The sequence below is a fragment of the Nerophis lumbriciformis genome, linkage group LG21 (assembly GCF_033978685.3).
Source record: "Nerophis lumbriciformis linkage group LG21, RoL_Nlum_v2.1, whole genome shotgun sequence".
Taxonomy (NCBI): domain Eukaryota; kingdom Metazoa; phylum Chordata; class Actinopteri; order Syngnathiformes; family Syngnathidae; genus Nerophis; species Nerophis lumbriciformis.
Genome location: NC_084568.2, coordinates 42,340,272 through 42,359,358, shown reverse-complemented (window position 1 = coordinate 42,359,358; position 19,087 = coordinate 42,340,272). Strand labels below are relative to the sequence as shown.

Below are 19,087 nucleotides of genomic sequence, written 5' to 3'. Positions count from 1 at the left end.
GCGGTGATCCCTATCGCTTGTACACTTTTTCTGACCACAGTTTTTCCTTCCCTTTGCCTCTCCATTAATGTGTTTGGACACAGAGCTCTGAGAACAGCCAGCCTCTTCAGCAATAACCTTTTGTGTCTTTCCCTCCTTGTGCAATGTGTCGATGGTTGCCTTTTGGACAGCTGTCAAATCTGAAGTCTTCCCCATGTTTGTGTAGGCTTCAGAACTGGACTGAGAGACCATTTAAAGCCCTTTGCAGGTGTTTTGAGTTAATCAGCTGATTAGTTTGTGGCACCAGGTGTCTTCAAAATGTAACCCTTACACAATATTCTAATTTTGTGACACACGGAATTTTGGATTTTCATTTGTTGCCACTTCAAATCATCAAAATTAAATGAAATAAACATTTGAATGCATCAGTCTGTGTGCAATGAATAAATATAATGTACAAGTTACACCTTTTGAATGCAATTACTGAAATAAATCAAGTTTTTCAAAATATTCTAATTTACTGGCTTTTACCTGTATATAATGAAAAGTAGCTCCCCTGATTAAAAGATATCACAAATACATGTTAAGCCTCGCTGGCTTCAAATATATTTTCCGGGTGATGGTGTATCAAGTAGCTCCTCATATTACTCGTATTTCCCGCGGTGTGCAATGTCCGCAATGTTGCCGTGGAAACGCTCCAGATGAAGATGGTTGCTTTTCAGTACACAGAATGTATTACCGAGGCCAAAGAGGTTATGTTTTCGCCGGGGTTTCTTTGTTTGTTTAGTACATAACTCAAACAGTTATGGACGGATTTTGATGAAATGTTTGAATGAAACAATTTCTCTTATCTACTACGAACACACTTCTCCCGAATGCTTCCTCTTTTACTCCCCGTCACAGCGTTCCACGCCCCCCCCACCTTGCCGCAGACAAGATGTTTGACAGATGTCGTTTATTTTCAGACCGGCCCAGGCAAAAGTGCCAGAAAAAAACAACACTTACCAGGTTTGCGTTTAGCACCGTCACACGATCATTGTGAGGGTTTTGAAACCGCGGTATCTACAGCAGTGTTTTTCAACCACTGTGCCGCGGCACTCTAGTGTGCCGTGAGATACAGTCTGGTGTGCCGTGGGAGATGATCTAATTTCACCTATTTGGGTTAAAAATATTTTTTGCAAACTAGTACTTATAGTCTGCAAATGTGTTGTTGTTGAGTGTCGGTGCTGTCTAGAGCTCGGCAGAGTAACCCTGTAATACTCTTCCATATCAGTAGGTGGCAGCCGGTGCTAATTGCTTTGTAGATGTCGGAAACAGCGGGAGGCAGTGTGCAGGTAAAATTGTGTCTAATGCTTAAACCAAAAATAAATAAAAGGTGAGTGCCCCTAAGAAAAGGCATTGAAGCTTAGGGAAGGCTATGCAGAACAAAACTAAAACTGAACTGGCTACAAAGGAAACAAAAACAGAATGCTGGACGACAGCAAAGACTTACTGCGGAGCAAAGACGGCGTCCACAAAGCGCATCCGAACATGACATTACAATCAACAATAAAAACAAACTGAAATATTCTTGAGTGCTAAAACAAAGTAGATGCGGGAAATATCGCTCAAAGGAAGACATGAAACTGCTACAGGAAAATACCAAAAAAAGAGAAAAAGCCACCAAAATAGGAGCACAAGACAAGATCCATACCTAAATGTGTGGTATCATCCCAAACTAATGTAAAGTATCAAATAAGAGAAGAATAAGTGATTATTACATTTTAACAGAAGTGTAGATAGAACATGTTAAAATAAAAAGTAATCAGATATTAACAGTAAATGAACAAGTAGATTAATAATCCCTTTTTACAGTTTGTCCCTCATAATGTGTACAAAATAATAGGTGTATAAATGACATAATATGTTACTGCATACGTCAGCAGACTAATAAGAAGTCTTTGTTTGTTTACTTACTACTAAAAGACAAGTAGTCTAGTACAGTGTTTTTCAACCACTGTGCCGCGGCACACTAGTGTGATTATGTAATTTAATCTATTTGGGTTAAAAATATTTTTTATTATAGTCTGCAAATGATGTGTTGTTGTTGAGTGTCGGTGCTGTCTAGAGCTCGGCAGAGTAACCGTGTAATACTCTTCCATATCAGTAGGTGGCAGCAGGTAGCTAATTGCTTTGTAGATGTCGAAAACAGCGGGAGGCAGTGTGCAGGTAAAAAGGTAACTAATGCTTAAACCAAAAATAAACAAAAGGTGAGTTCCCCTAAGAAAAGGCTTAGGGAAGGCTATGCAGAACAAAACTAAAACTGAACTGGCTACAAAGGAAACAAAAACAGAATGCTGGACGACAGCAAAGACTTACTGTGGAGCAAAGACAATGTACATCCGAACATGACATTACAATCAACAATAAAAACAAACTGAAATATTCTTGAGTGCTAAAACAAAGTATATGCGGGAAATATCGCTCAAAGGAAGACATGAAACTGCTACAGGAAAATACCAAAAAAAGAGAAAAAGCCACCAAAATAGGAGCACAAGACAAGATCCATACCTAAATGTGTGGTATCATCCCAAACTAATGTAAAGTATCAAATAAGAGAAGAATAAGTGATTATTACATTTTAACAGAAGTGTAGATAGAACATGTTAAAAGAGAAAATAAGCAGATATTAACAGTAAATGAGCAAGTAGATTAATAATCCCTTTTTACAGTTTGTCCCTCATAATGTGTACAAAATAATAGGTGTATAAATGACATAATATGTTACTGCATAGGTCAGCAGACTAATAAGAAGTCTTTGTTTGTTTACTTACTACTAAAAGACAAGTAGTCTAGTACAGTGTTTTTCAACCACTGTGCCGTGGCACACTAGTGTGCCGTGGGAGATTATGTAATTTAATCTATTTGGGTTAAAAATATTTTTTATTATAGTCTGCAAATGATGTGTTGTTGTTGAGTGTCGGTGCTGTCTAGAGCTCGGCAGAGTAACCGTGTAATACTATTCCATATCAGTAGGTGGCAGCCGGTAGCTAATTGCTTTGTAGATGTCGGAAACAGCGGGAGGCAGCGTGCAGGTAAAAAGGTAACTAATGCTTACACCAAAAATAAACAAAAGGTGAGTGCCCCTAAGAAAAGGCATTGAAGCTTAGGGAAGGCTATGCAGAACCAAACTAAAACTGAACTGGCTACAAAGGAAACAAAAACAGAATGCTGGACGACAGCAAAGACTTACTGTGGAGCAAAGACGGCGTCCACAAAGCACATCCGAACATGACATTACAATCAACAATAAAAACAAACTGAAATATTCTTGAGTGCTAAAACAAAGTAGATGCGGGAAATATCGCTCAAAGGAAGACATGAAACTGCTACAGGAAAATACCAAAAAAAGAGAAAAAGCCACCAAAATAGGAGCACAAGACAAGATCCATACCTAAATGTGTGGTATCATCCCAAACTAATGTAAAGTATCAAATAAGAGAAGAATAAGTGATTATTACATTTTAACAGAAGTGTAGATAGAACATGTTAAACTAGAAAGTAATCAGATATTAACAGTAAATGAACAAGTAGATTAATAATCCCTTTTTACAGTTTGTCCCTCATAATGTGTACAAAATAATAGGTGTATAAATGACACAATATGTTACTGCATAGGTCAGCAGACTAATAAGAAGTCTTTGTTTGTTTACTTACTACTAAAAGACAAGTAGTCTAGTACAGTGTTTTCAACCACTGTGCTGCGGCACACTAGAGATTACGTAATTTAATCTATTTGGGTTAAAAATATTTTTTATTATAGTCTGCAAATGATGTGTTGTTGTTGAGTGTCGGTGCTGTCTAGAGCTCGGCAGAGTAACCGTGTAATACTCTTCCATATCAGTAGGTGGCAGCTGGTAGCTACTTGCTTTGTAGATGTCGGAAACAGCGGGAGGCAGTGTGCAGGTAAAAATGTAACTAATGCTTAAACCAAAAATAAACAAAAGGTGAGTGCCTCTAAGAAAAGGCATTGAAGCTTAGGGAAGGCTATGCAGAACAAAACTAAAACTGAACTGGCTACAAAGGAAACAAAAACAGAATGCTGGACGACAGCAAAGACTTACTGCGGAGCAAAGACGGCGTCTACAATGTACATCCGAACATGACATTACAATCAACAATAAAAACAAACTGAAATATTCTTGAGTGCTAAAGCAAAGTAGATGCGGGAAATATCGCTCAAAGCCACCAAAATAGGAGCGCAAGACAAGAACTAAAACACTACACACAAGAAAACAGCAAACAACTCAAAATAAGTCAGAGTGTGATGTGACAGGCGGTGACAGTACACCTACTTTGAGACAAGAGCTATATTGATGCATGCTTGGTTATGGTTTAAAGTCATACCCAACAATTGCGACAACGACTTTTTTAAGGCTGAAACGACGCGTCGACGTAGTCGACGTCATCGGTTACGTAAATACGTCGACGCCGTTTTTGTGCGTCGGCGCGTCGCATATTTACGTCACACTACTTTACTGTCATGGCGGAGCGCAAAGCAGACGATGCGAGCGAGGGGAAAAAAGCACGCCAAAAGTCGTCAAAAGTGTGGGAGTATTTCAATAAACGGCCTAATAATGTTGTTGTATCGGAAATGGCCTATCATAGCAGCACAACGGCTATGAACGAACATTTGAAAAGAAAACCCCCGACAGCGTTCTTGCCATCACCATCAACAAGTCAATCGTCCGCGTGAGTATACGTTGTCATCATTACACAAAAACATGAATGTGTCATTTGTATCTGCGTTGTAAATTCATAAACTAAAGCACCGTTTCGCTCTGAGAGGCGCGTTTGGCGTGCCTGTTCAGTGTTTACAAAGACTCGCTCCTCTTTAACGCTGTGGAGAGGCGGCGGCGGCGAGCGAGCGGCGAGGCGGGGCGCGCCGGGAGCGACGCCGCAATCGTGCCCAGGTGCGCGATCCGCGCAGTTGGAAGAGAAAAGACTTTGTGTAAAATTAAAAGATTGTAAACCTGGCAAAGCCGTCTGGCGTTCAGTCTGTCGGTCCTGAAAGAACCCCACGGCACAAGACGTGTCACAAACGCTAACGTTAATTAGTTGTGCAAATACCTTTTACAACATTAACAGTTACATATACTATGTACAAACCAACAATTAACTTTCACTTTAATCATACTATCATTGTTGTGTTATTAAGCAAAATAAGCAATACTTTTACTTTTGTTGAAATGTTTACACTGTACACTTTTTTGTATTGGATGTTTAGCTTTATTTTTGCACATTTTAGCAAATAAGCAATACTTTTACTTTTGTTGAAATGTTTACACTTGTTACAGAATATTTCCGTTTTGCACTTTTTTGTATTGGATGTTTATCTTTATTTTTGCACATTTTAAAGCAAAATAAGCAATACTTTTACTTTTGAAATGCTTATACTATTCCAGAATATTAAGATTTGCACTGGATGTTTACTTTTATATTTGCACATTAAAAAGCAAATAAGCTACTTTTAATTTTGTTAAATGTTAAAAGTTTTAAATGTTTACATTGTTACAGAATATTTTGTCATGTTGTTGTCAATGTTGACCGAGTGGCCATACTTTTTTTTTTGTAAATAAAAGCCATGCCTTTTGAAAAAACTGGCCTACATTTATTTTTTCCTCTTCATTTTAAATAAAAAAAAAATCGGTAAAAGGAAAAATAATCTATAGATTAATCGAAAAAAATAATCTATAGATTAATCGATAGAAAAATAATCGTTAGCTGCAGCCCTAGACTTTTTACTGTCACCTGAGTTTAGTTTTTTTTAATGATTTCTTCCTCCGGATTTTTTCAATGAAAAAAATGTGCCTTGGCTCAAAAAAGGTTGAAAAACACTGCTCTAGTATATTCACTATTTTATTTAAGGAAAAACGTGCAATAATAAACACATGTTTCATGTACCCTAAGAAAAGTACCGAAAAGTATTGAAATAATTTTGGTATCGGGACAACACTACTTTCAAGTAACATTGTATGCAGAGGTGGGTAGAGTAGCCAGAAATTGTACTCAAGTAAGAGTACTGTTACTTTAGAGATTTATTACTCAAGTAAAAGTAAGGAGTAGTCACCCAAATATTTTCTTGAGTAAAAGTAAAAAGTATGTTGTGAAAAAACTACTCAAGTACTGAGTAACTGATGAGTAACATACACACTCATATCATATATATATATATATATATATATATATATATATATATATATATATATATATATACATACATATACATTGATATATACAGTATATAATTTATATGTATTTATTTTGCTGTTTTTGTTTACATGTTAAAGGTGTTTTAATGAATATACATGCATGTTTAACACATATAGATTCCTTTCTTTCATGAAGACAAGAATATAAGTTGGTGTATTACCTGATTCTGATGACTTGCATTGATTGTAATCAGACAGTAGTGATGATAACGTCCACGTTTTCAAATGGAGGAGAAGAAAAGTTCCTCCTTTCTGTCTAATACCACATGAAAGTGGTGGGTTTTTGGCATCTTATTTGTCCAGCTTCCATATTCGTTTTTATACACTTTACAAGAAATACATTGGCGTCAAACTCCGTCGCTTGCTAGCTTGTTTGCGCTGGCTTTCGGAGACTCTTGTTTTGAAAGCGCAGGTGCGATGGAGCCTCATGTGCGGTCAGTCTTTAGGCTTTTGACGGGATGTACGGTTGAAATAAAAAAAGTATCTTTTTTCCTTCACACTTTTGATTGATTGATTGGAACTTTTATTAGTAGATTGCACAGTACAGTACATATTCCGTACAATTGACCACCAAATGGTAACACCCCAATAAGTTTTTCAACTTGTTTAAGTCAGGTCATGTGACCGCCTGGCTCTGTTTGATTGGTCCAACGTCACCAGTGACTGCATCTGATTGGTGGAACGAAGTGAAACGTCACCAGTAAGGCAGGCACTTTGAAGGTCTGTCTGACAGACCAAAACAAACAAAGTGTTACGATCCGCTGCCCGGATCAGAGTTTGTTTATGTTTGTGTCACGTGTTTTCAGCACCTTGAGTTTAGTTTGTTTCTGTTGCCATGACGGCAGATTGTACGCACCTGCCTCTGGTTAGTGTTCGGGACGCGCACCTGTTGCCCGGGCGCTAATCAGAGGGCTATTTAGTCTTTGCTCTGGCCTCACTCGGTCTGGCTTCGTAGTTTGTTCCCATACAACTGATGACGACGATTATTTCATGTTCCTTAGCTGCTAGTTTTCACGCTATGCCATTTTGCCTGCTAGCTCCCACGCTAGTCCTTTTGTTTCTTGCCTTTTGTGCTACGTGCATGTCTTTTTGTTTATCCACCGTATGATTTATATTTTAAATAAATCATATTCGTACCTGCAAGCTGTGTCCGAAGCCGTCTGCATCCTTGGGAGAACCACACCCGCATCACTATGCGACCCAGTCGTTTCACAAAGCGTGCATTAACAGATTGATAAAAATTAGTAGCGAGTAGCGAGCTGAATGTAGATAAAAGTAACGGAGTAAAAGTAGCGTTCCTTCTCTATAAATATACTTAAGTAAAAGTAAAAGTATGTTGCATTAAAACTACTCTTAGAAGTACAATTTATCCCAAAAGTTACTCAAGTAGATGTAACGGAGTAAATGTAGCGCGTTACTACCCACCTCTGCTTGTATGTAAGTGAAAAAGGGATTGTTATTGTACAACAAAGTGCTTTAACAATCAATGACATTTAAATGTTCTCTATCCGCGTCACAATATGTTATTGTTGGAGATTATTGACGACAAACGCTGGAAGCAAATGCTGACGTCTCCCCCCTGCTTGTTAATTCCACCAACACCCGGGCTGTAAAATTGCAATATCAAAGTACAATGTGCTTCATTATGTCTTGCACCTGGAATCCCAGGCCTAAATTGTGCTATTCATTAAAGCTTAATGAAGTGTGCAAATGTGTGGCAGGTCAATAAGAGGAGCTGAGGAAGCCACAGATTTCTCTTGAAAAACATAATGAAGATTGAACTTTAATCATCAGGACGATATGCCTGTGACACACACACACACACACACACACACACACACACACGCACACACTTACCTCACAAGATTGTCATTGTCACCCGGACCTTTACAGGTTGTACACTCAGTTCTGCTGTCATCCGCTTTGGGCTTTTTCAGCACAGCCGCATGGCGCTGTCGGCGCTCCCTTGGCAGTGGTTCCTGTGGACACACGGCTGATGACCGTCTACTTCCAATTACAATCCCTTCAAACAAAACAACGCTTTTTGCCATCATTACGGCTGGGTTTTTAAGATAGTTTGGTCGTTATGGTTTTTTGGTGGAGGTGCAGTACGTTCCTGGCTCATATGACATTTTTAGAAAGAAAAACAACAATTCCTCTTGTCACGTGTAAATTAATAAGCATAACCTTCAGTGTTCTGTTAGTTACAGGGATGGGAGCACCCTTTGAGGGGAAAAAAGAACAACATTTATATCGGCACAAAGTGCTGCCATGCAAACCTCAAAAGAAAATGTCGAAAATCAAGACTACATTTCCTGCATTTGGGTGTATTTTTACACTATATTTGACCTTTCCATGTATTCTCATCTACCAACCTCTTTGACACTTACATGTCTTTTACTAGATCATTGTGTGGATGTCACATACAGGTAAAAGCCAGTAAATTAGAATATTTTGAAAAAACTTGATTTATTTCAGTAATTGCATTCAAAAGGTGTAACTTGTACATTATATTTATTCATTGCACACAGACTGATGCATTCAAATGTTTATTTCATTTAATTTTGATGATTTGAAGTGGCAAGAAATGAAAATCCAAAATTCCGTGTGTCACAAAATTAGAATATTACTTAAGGCTAATACAAAAAAGGGATTTTTAGAAATGTTGGCCAACTGAAAAGTATGAAAATGAAAAATATGAGCATGTACAATACTCAATACTTGGTTGGAGCTCCTTTTGCCTCAATTACTGCGTTAATGCGGCGTGGCATGGAGTCGATGAGTTTCTGGCACTGCTCAGGTGTTATGAGAGCCCAGGTTGCTCTGATAGTGGCCTTCAACTCTTCTGCGTTTTTGGGTCTGGCATTCTGCATCTTCCTTTTCACAATACCCCACAGATTTTCTATGGGGCTAAGGTCAGGGGAGTTGGCGGGCCAATTTAGAACAGAAATACCATGGTCCGTAAACCAGGCACGGGTAGATTTTGCGCTGTGTGCAGGCGCCAAGTCCTGTTGGAACTTGAAATCTCCATCTCCATAGAGCAGGTCAGCAGCAGGAAGCATGAAGTGCTCTAAAACTTGCTGGTAGACGGCTGCGTTGACCCTGGATCTCAGGAAACAGAGTGGACCGACACCAGCAGATGACATGGCACCCCAAACCATCACTGATGGTGGAAACTTTACACTAGACTTCAGGCAACGTGGATCCTGTGCCTCTCCTGTCTTCCTCCAGACTCTGGGACCTCGATTTCCAAAGGAAATGCAAAATTTGCATGGTTGGGTGATGGTTTGGGGTGCCATGTCATCTGCTGGTGTCGGTCCACTCTGTTTCCTGAGATCCAGGGTCAACGCAGCCGTCTACCAGCAAGTTTTAGAGCACTTCATGCTTCCTGCTGCTGACCTGCTCTATGGAGATGGAGATTTCAAGTTCCAACAGGACTTGGCGCCTGCACACAGCGCAAAATCTACCCGTGCCTGGTTTACGGACCATGGTATTTCTGTTCTAAATTGGCCCGCCAACTCCCCTGACCTTAGCCCCATAGAAAATCTGTGGGGTATTGTGAAAAGGAAGATGCAGAATGCCAGACCCAAAAACGCAGAAGAGTTGAAGGCCACTATCAGAGCAACCTGGGCTCTCATAACACCTGAGCAGTGCCAGAAACTCATCGACTCTATGCCACGCTGCATTAACGCAGTAATTGAGGCAAAAGGAGCTCCAACCAAGTATTGAGTATTGTACATGCTCATATTTTTCATTTTCATACTTTTCAGTTGGCCAACATTTCTAAAAATCCCTTTTTTGTATTAGCCTTACACAATATTCTAATTTTGTGACACACGGAATTTTGGATTTTCATTTGTTGCCACTTCAAATCATCAAAATTAAATGAAATAAACATTTGAATGCATCAGTCTGTGTAAAACGAATAAATATAATGTACAAGTTACACCTTTTGAATGCAATTACTGAAATAAATCAAGTTTTTCAAAATATTCTAATTTACTGGCTTTTACCTGTAAATGCGGGATGTCACCAGAAAGACAAACTGAAAAACAATGAACTTAAATACTACAGACATGATTAACGAAAACAGGTGCGTGACTCAAAACGTGAAACAGGTGCGTGACGTGACAGGTGAAAACTAATGGGTTGCTATGGTGACAAACAAGAGTGCACAATGAGTCCAAACGTGGAACAGGTGAAACTAATGGGTAATCATGGAAACAAGACAAGGGAGTGAAAAGCCAGAAACTAAAGAGTCCAATTACTAAACAAAACATGATGACCCAAAGCTCATGACCATAAGTGAGGATGGGACCTCCCAAATAAATACAGGAGCACGTGGGTTGTACCTTAGAGCGTGGTGGGAGATTGTAACTGAGCGTGCAGTCCCAAACGTCTCTCCTCATTGAGCTAAATTGAACTCTGTCATCTCGCTAGATGGTTAGCCATTTTTATTCAGATTTTATATTAAAAAAAACCTGGTAGTGATATTTTGACGCAAAACTAAATGTTTGAAAACACGGATTTGCACATTTTTGCGGAAATTTCACATGCCTGCAGAGGCTTTAAGACTACTTTTAAGATAAAATATACTTTTAAAATAAAAAGAAGGCATCCTATTTTCTATGCATCGTTTGGTGGAATGTGTGTGTGTGTGTGTGTGTTGGTGAGACAAACCTCCATTCTGTCTTCTCTGTCCTCACACATGGAGATGCTCTTTCTCTTCTGTCCTCTGGTTCTCTGTGAAAGACAACAATTTCCACACTGAAACGCTGCATGACCATCAAAACAATGTAACTGTGTGTGGTGATTTGTAACATTTGTCAACAAGGACGAGAAGTTCTTGATTCCCACCTTGCCATTGTTCTGCTGTGTGTTCGCGACAGGACTTCAAAATCAACTTGATTTATTTTGAGGGATTAAATGTGTTGCGTTTCTTCCACAATCTTTGATATCTTATGATCTGCGTGAAATACCTTGATGACCACACTCCCAATTTTCTCCAAATGTGTCGTACGTGTGGGACATTTTTAAACTTGTCAAGGACTCTTCAACAGTCTACAGTCTAGACCAGAGGTCTTCAACCGTAGAGATACTTTAGTGTAGGGATGTCCCGATCCGATATTTGGATCGGATCGGCTGCCGATATTTGCCAAAAATTGCGTATCGGCAAGGCATGGGAAAATGCCGATCCAGATCCAGTTTAATAAAAAACTCCGGTCCGTGTTTTCCAACGCACCTATTTAAATAATACATTCCACTTTTCTGCTGCTCACTAATTTCCGTTCCGCATTTTCCAGCACACCTTCAACACATCCACAGGTCTGTGGATTCTCATGCAGTTGCTTTTAGCTGCTGGCATTACACGACAGGCTCTTCTCACTCTTTCCTGTGTCTCCCTCTCACAGACAGCGAGCGCACCTTCTTACACACGTCACATACTGTCACGACATACGTCACATACTGTCACGTCATACGTCACATACTGTCACGACATACGTCACATACTGTCACGTCATACGTCACATACTGTCACGTCATACGTCACATACTGTCACGTCATACGTCACATACTGTCACGTCATACGTCACATACTGTCACGTCATACGTCACATACTGTCACGTCATACGTCACATACTGTCACGTCATACGTCACATACTGTCACGTCATACGTCACATACTGTCACGTCACACGTCACATACTGTCACGTCACACGTCACATACTGTCACGTCACACGTCACATACTGTCACGTCACACGTCACATACTGTCACGTCATACGTCACATACGTATACGTCCTCCCCGAGCAGAGAGGTAGCAGCATGGCTAACGTTAGCTGTGATGCTAGCGCAGCCGTGCGAGCAACGCTCCCTCTAAGGTGCGCGCTTGCGCAATTGCGCACTGTTTAAGCGTCCTCTGCGCAAAGCAAATCTACGCCACGCACAAAATCAAATAAAAAAAATAAGCGCATAACAATTTTCGACACACGGACACGACAGAGAAAACAGTTTTCGTCATCATTGTTCAAATATTGTGACGTCTGTCGAGACGCTTATCTCCATTCGGTGCCACACGTCCACACCATCAAAATGCCGAGGCAAAAATTTCCACATCAACACCGTATGAAAAAATTAGTGATTTTTTTAGTTGTGATTTCCTTCTCTGCATGAAAGTTTAAAAGTAGCATATATTAATGCAGTATGAAGAAGAATGTTTTAATGTAGACATGCAAGCCTTGAAAGAAAATGTTGAAAATCAAGACTACATTTCCTGCAAATGGGTGCATTTCTACCCTATATTTTAACTTTAGATTTATTCTCATATCAAACTCTTTTGGCTGTCTTTTTGACACTTACATCCGGCGCCCCCCTCCACACCCTGGATTATAAATAATGTCAATAATTCAATGTGATTATCTTGTGTGATGACTGTATTATGATGATAGTATATATCTGATAGTATATATCTGTATCATGAATCAATTTAAGTGGAAAAACTTATTGGGGTGTTACCATTTAGTGGTCAATTGTACGGAATATGTACTTCCCTGTGCAACCTACTAATAAAAGTCTCAATCAATCAATCAAAACACATAGAATCATCATACTGCTGTGATTATATGCATCAAGTGTTCATTCAAGGCTCAGGCAAAATATCCAGATATATATTGTGTATCGCAATATGGCCTTAAAATATCGCAATATTAAAAAAAGGCCATATCGCCCAGCCCTAGTTCAATGATGCCATTTCTGTTTGTCATGTATCATTTTGTCTATTTTGTGTTTATCCTTGAATAAACAGGTCAGTTTCTTGTTACCAACCATTGTGTATTATTCAAACTCCCCTAATTCAGCTGGCTAGTTGTTATCAAGAGTACTAAAACCCTTTTCAACATGATTCTGACAACTAAGTACCGTATTTTCCGCACTATAAGGCGCACCGGATTATTAGCCGCACCTTCAATGAATGGCATATTTCATAACTTTGTCCACCAATAAGCCGCCCCGGACTATAAGCCGCGCCTACGCTGCACTAAAGGGAATGTCAAAAAAACAGTCAGATAGGTCAGTCAAACTTTAATAATATATTAAAAACCAGCGTTCTAACAACTCTGTTCACTCCCAAAATGTACGCAAATGTGCAATCACAAACATAGTAAAATTCAAAATAGTGCAGAGCAATAGCAACATAATGTTGCTCGAACGTTAATGTCACAACACACAAAATAAACATAGCGCTCACTTTCTGAAGTTATTCTTCATTCGTAAATCCTTAGTCTTCGGTGTCCGAAGTGAAAAGTTGGGCAAATGTGAGATCCAAAATGGCCGGTTCCGTCTCGTCGAAGTCATCGGAGTCAGTGTCACTGTTATCCAGCAGTTCTGTGAATCCTGCCTTCCGGAAAGCTCGGACCACAGTTGTGACCGAAATATCTGCCCAGGCATTTACGATCCACTGGCAGATGTTGGCGTCGTCTGGCGCTGCCTCCCTGTCTTAGTGAATGTGTGTTCGCCTTCTGTCATCCATTGTTCCCACGCAGTTAGCAGTCTAGCTTCGAATGCCCTGTTGACACCAATATCTAGCGGCTGGAGGTCTTTTGTCAATCCACCCGGAATGACGGCGAGTATTGAATTAAGCGCGTAAGCGTGTCTCTTAATGTGATGTTATGAGCTAGCAAATATAACAACTACACTACCCAGCATGCAACGATAGTTACGAGCATGCGCGGTAGCCCTGAGAAGCGTTGTATGCTGGCAGTTAGAATGTGGTTATGAGCACGCTGTGAGTAAACGTTGAGAACTCAGTTAACACGCCTCGTCTGCATTATTTATAATTAGACAGACAACACACTTAATAGGAGCCATTTTGGGGTCTTTACATAAACACACAAATGGAAATGAAACGTCACATATCCCAGCATGCACCGCGCGCTTCTTCTTCTTCCGGGGGCGGGTGGTTGCTTACAGTAGAAGAAGAAGCGCTTCCTGTTCTATGGGGGCGGGTGCTTACCTTGGCGGTTGCTTGCGTAGAAGAAGAAGCGCTTCCTGCTCTACCGGGAAAAAAGATGGCGGCTATTTACCGAAGTTGCGAGAACGAAACTTTATGAAAATGAATCTTAATATTTATCCATATATAAAGCGCACCGGGTTAAAAGCCGCACTGTCAGCTTTTGAGTAAATTTGTGGTTTTTAGGTGCGGCTAATGGTGCGGAAAATACGGTAGGCTAAATAACTTTAAACTTTAATACATGCTCGGATAGGCCAGTATCGGTATCGGTCAGTATCGGTATCGGATTGGAGATGCAAAAACAATATCGGTATCGGATCGGAAGTGCAAAAACCTGGATCAGGACATCCCTAATATACATATATATGCATTTACATATATATATGTATGTATATACATATATGTATATATCTACATATACAAAACATAAATAACAGTAGTGTCTTCAGTTCTGGTGCCAGAGAAAGATTTAACAGTAGCAAAGTTTCCCGCAGTCCCAGAGGAGTAAGAGGAGGTGAAATATTGACAGTGGGGAGAAAAGAAAAGGAGGTGAAAGATTGCGCTGCCACTGCCACCAAGCTGTCAGATAACAATGTGGAGAGCCTCTTGAGGAAGTGGGAGGGAATGAAAGCATGGTTGGCTAAGATAAGGGACGGGGGAGGGTAAACAGCGTGTGATCCAGACGCTACAGGAAAAGAAGTATTTTGGCTCCGTGAGTGAGAAAAGGACAGTGGCATTGTCGCTTCTCTCCATTACATTCCATGACTGCATTGACTTTGTATTTCACACACACCCTGCAGGGTTGTGACGTTGTGGCAAATCCAGCAATTATGAATGATTTATATTTGGTTGGCCAATAGAGGAGCACAACCACCCTTTCACCAATCTAATGTGTCTTTCCTTACATGGACAAAATTGTGTTTCTTCTCTGATCAATAATGAATATATCTGAATGTAGTCATTGTCAACTTTTCATCTAAGACCAGGGGTCGGCAACCCGCGGCTCCGGAGCCGCATGCGGCTCTTTGATCACTCCTTTTTTCCCCGTAGAAGAGGAAGTGCTTCTTCTTCTACGCAAGCAACCGCCAAGGTAAGCACCCGCCCCCATAGAACAGGAAGCGCTTCTTCTTCTACTGTAAGCAACCACCCGCCCGCGTAGAAGAAGAAAAAGCGCGCGGATATTACCGTACGTTTCATTTCCTTTGTGTGTTTACATCTGTAAAGACCACAAAATGGCTCCTACTAAGCGACAGGGATCCGGTTCATGAAAAGACGCAATCTCTCCATCCGCACACGGACTACTATTTCACAGCAACTGCCTAAAGACTTTCAAGAAAAGCTGGCTACTTTCCGTGCATATTGTAAAAACAAGATAGCTGAAAAAAAGATCCGGCCAGAGAACATTATCAACATGGACGAGGTTCCACTGACTTTTGATATTCCTGTGAACCGCACTGTGGATACAACGGGAGCACGTACGGTGAATATTCGCACCACAGGGAATGAGAAGTCATCCTTCACTGTGGTTCTAGCTTGCCATGCTAATGGCCAGAAACTTCCACCCATGGTGATATTCAAAAGGAAGACCTTGCCAAAAGAGACCTTTCCAGCCGGCGTCATCATAAAAGCTAACTCGAAGGGATGGATGAAGAAAAGATGAGCGAGTGGTTAAGGTAAGTTTAAGTTTACGCGAAGAGGCCGGGTGGCTTTTTTCACGCAGCTCCATCCATGTTGATATACGATTCCATGCGCGCCCACATCACGCTGGTTTTTAATATATTATTAAAGTTTGACTGACCTATTTGACTGTTTTTTTGACATTCCTTTAGCGCAGTTAGATGCGGCTTACAACACGGGGCGACTTATAGGTGGACAAAGTTTTGAAATATGCCGTTCATTGAAGGCGCGGCTTATAACCCAGGGCGCCTTATGGTGCGGAAAATACGGTACATCTTCTGCTTGCACACGTACGTGACAGCAAGGCATACTTGCTCAACAGCCACACAAGTTACACTGACGGTGGTCATATAAAACAACTCTGTTTCCTGAGATCCAGGGTCAACGCAGCCGTCTACCAGCAAGTTTTAGAGCACTTCATGCTTCCTGCTGCTGACCTGCTCTATGGAGATGGAGATTTCAAGTTCCAACAGGACTTGGCGCCTGCACACAGCGCAAAATCTACCCGTGCCTGGTTTACGGACCATGGTATTTCTGTTCTAAATTGGCCCGCCAACTCCCCTGACCTTAGCCCCATAGAAAATCTGTGGGGTATTGTGAAAAGGAAGATGCAGAATGCCAGACCCAAAAACGCAGAAGAGTTGAAGGCCACTATCAGAGCAACCTGGGCTCTCATAACACCTGAGCAGTGCCAGAAACTCATCGACTCCATGCCACGCCGCATTAACGCAGTAATTGAGGCAAAAGGAGCTCCAACCAAGTATTGAGTATTGTACATGCTCATATTTTTCATTTTCATACTTTTCAGTTGGCCAACATTTCTAAAAATCCCTTTTTTGTATTAGCCTTAAGTAATATTCTAATTTTGTGACACACGGAATTTTGGATTTTCATTTGTTGCCACTTCAAATCATCAAAATTCAATGAAATAAACATTTGAATGCATCAGTCTGTGTGCAATGAATAAATATAATGTACAAGTTACACCTTTTGAATGCAATTACTGAAATAAATCAAGTTTTTCAAAATATTCTAATTTACTGGCTTTTACCTGTAGTGTATGTGTCAATATGCTGATAAAATGAAAAGGCCGAAACCAATTAAAAAAAGGCAGATACCGATATACGTCAAAATGACAAATAGGTGGTGGCTGTGAGATGCAAATGTGGAGGAGCGATCGCAAAATAACGCTGAACCAATGCGTATGGAAATATTATTATTTGTCCAACGTGGAGGACGAAGAATACATACTGAGCTCCTCACTTGAGACTTCTTGGGCTCTGGTGACATCTCTTGTGGGATGAATTTGATCGGGCCTTTAATCTGCCTCCTGGACCTCTTGGTACCATCAGGTAGCGTTTCCATGGCGATGTCCGCCTCATCGCTGCTGGCTTGGTCACACTCTGAGCATTGCCTGAGGACAAACAACCTTTCTGTCACTATACATGTTAGTCAAATAACGTGCATATATTATATTATATATTGTATGTATGTTACTAGGGATGTAATGGTATTATTGTAAATACCGTGGTACTGCAGTTTAACAATTATTTCCTTTTAACAACACTCAGTAAAGGTTTGGGAACTGAGGAGACACATTTTTGAAGCTTCTCAGGTGGAATTCTTTCCCATTCTTGCTTGATGTACAGCTTAAGTTGTTCAACAGTCCGGGGGTCTCCGTTGTGCTATTTTAGGCTTCACATTTTCAATGGGAGACAGGTCTGGACTACAGGCAGGCCAGTCTAGTACCCGCACTCTTTTACTATGAAGCCACGTTGATGTAACACGTGGCTTGGCATTGTCTTGCTGAAATAAGCAGGGGCGTCCACGGTAACGTTGCTTGGATGGCAACTTATGTTGCTCTAAAACCTGTATGTACCTTTCAGCATTAATGGTCGCCTTCACAGATGTGTAAGTTACCCATGTCTTGGGCACTAATACACCCCCATACCATCACACATGCTGCCTTTTACACTTTGCGCCTAGAACAATCCGGATGGTTCTTTTCCTCTTCGACGTCCACAGTTTCCAAAAACAATTTGAAATGTGGACTCGTCAGACCACAGAACACTTTTCCACTTTGTATCAGTCCATCTTAGATGAGCTCAGGCCCAGCGAAGCCGACGGCGTTTCTGGGTGTTGTTGATAAACGGTTTTCGCCTTGCACAAGAGAGTTTTAACTTGCACTTACAGATGTAGCGACCAACTGTAGTTACTGACAGTGGGTTTCTGAAGTGTTCCTGAGCCCATGTGGTGATATCCTTTACACACTGATGTCGCTTGTTGATGCAGTACAGCCTGAGGGATGGAAGGTCACGGGCTTAGCTGCTTACGTGCAGTGATTCTCTGAACCCTTTGATGATATTACGGAGCGTAGATGGGGAAATACCTAAATTCCTTGCAATAGCTGCTTGAGAAAGGTTTTTCTTAAACTGTTCAACAATTTGCTCAGGCATTTGTTGACAAAGTGGTGACCCTCGTCCCATCCTTGTTTGTGAATTTCATGGAATCTACTTTTATACCCAATCATGGCACCCACCTGTTCCCAATTTGCCTGTTCACCTGTGGGATGTTCCAAATAAGTCTTTGATGAGCATTCCTCAACTTTATCAGTATTTATTGCCACCTTTCCCAACTTCTTTGTCACGTGTTGCTGCCATCAAATTCTAAAGTTAATGATTATTTTGAGTTTGAACATCAAATATGTTGTCTTTGTAGCATATTCAACTGAATATGGGTTGAAAAGGATTTGCAAATCATTGTATTCCGTTTATATTTACATCTAACACAATTTCCCAACTCATATGGAAACGGGGTTTGTACAAGCAATATGAGAAAACACTTGATCATCACCCGGAACAGATTATTGACGCAAAACCAAGATGTAAGCAAGCAAGCAAGCATCAATTTGTGACAGATTTCAATCAAGTTTTCCTCATGACACCATGTTTACAATGTCAGTTTAGCAATAGCCATCCAATACTGTGTGCAAATCTACCTAACGTGTACGCTAAAATTTTAAAAGTTGTGTATTTTTAAATAATAACATATCTATCCAAAAAGGAAACAGTAAAAATAAAAAAAAAGCAAAATAAAAAGCAAAAATATTGGAATCTATTTAGAAAAAGCTGAAAATGTTACACTAATAATATACTTGGTCACTTATAA

The 19,087-nt window shown here is 40.4% G+C and overlaps 1 protein-coding gene across 4 annotated transcripts in view; it reads right to left on the bottom strand.

The window, feature by feature from the left end:
* The window catches only part of phf14 (PHD finger protein 14), a 172,956-nt gene that overhangs the window by 54,192 nt on the left and 99,677 nt on the right, over nt 1-19,087 (bottom strand). For 3 of the 4 annotated variants that reach the window (XR_009817569.2, XM_061982345.2, XM_061982347.2), the window contains exons 14-16: nt 17,171-17,333; nt 10,911-10,973; nt 8,088-8,209 (exon numbers count right to left, since the gene is read on the bottom strand). Coding sequence is in view for 3 of the 4 variants with exons in the window: in XM_061982345.2 (XP_061838329.2) it covers nt 8,088-8,209; nt 10,911-10,973; nt 17,171-17,333 (348 nt within the window). In the remaining variant the exon portion in view is untranslated. The remainder of the gene's footprint in view (nt 1-8,087; nt 8,210-10,910; nt 10,974-17,170; nt 17,334-19,087) is intronic. The other variant, XM_061982346.2, reaches the window with a different exon arrangement.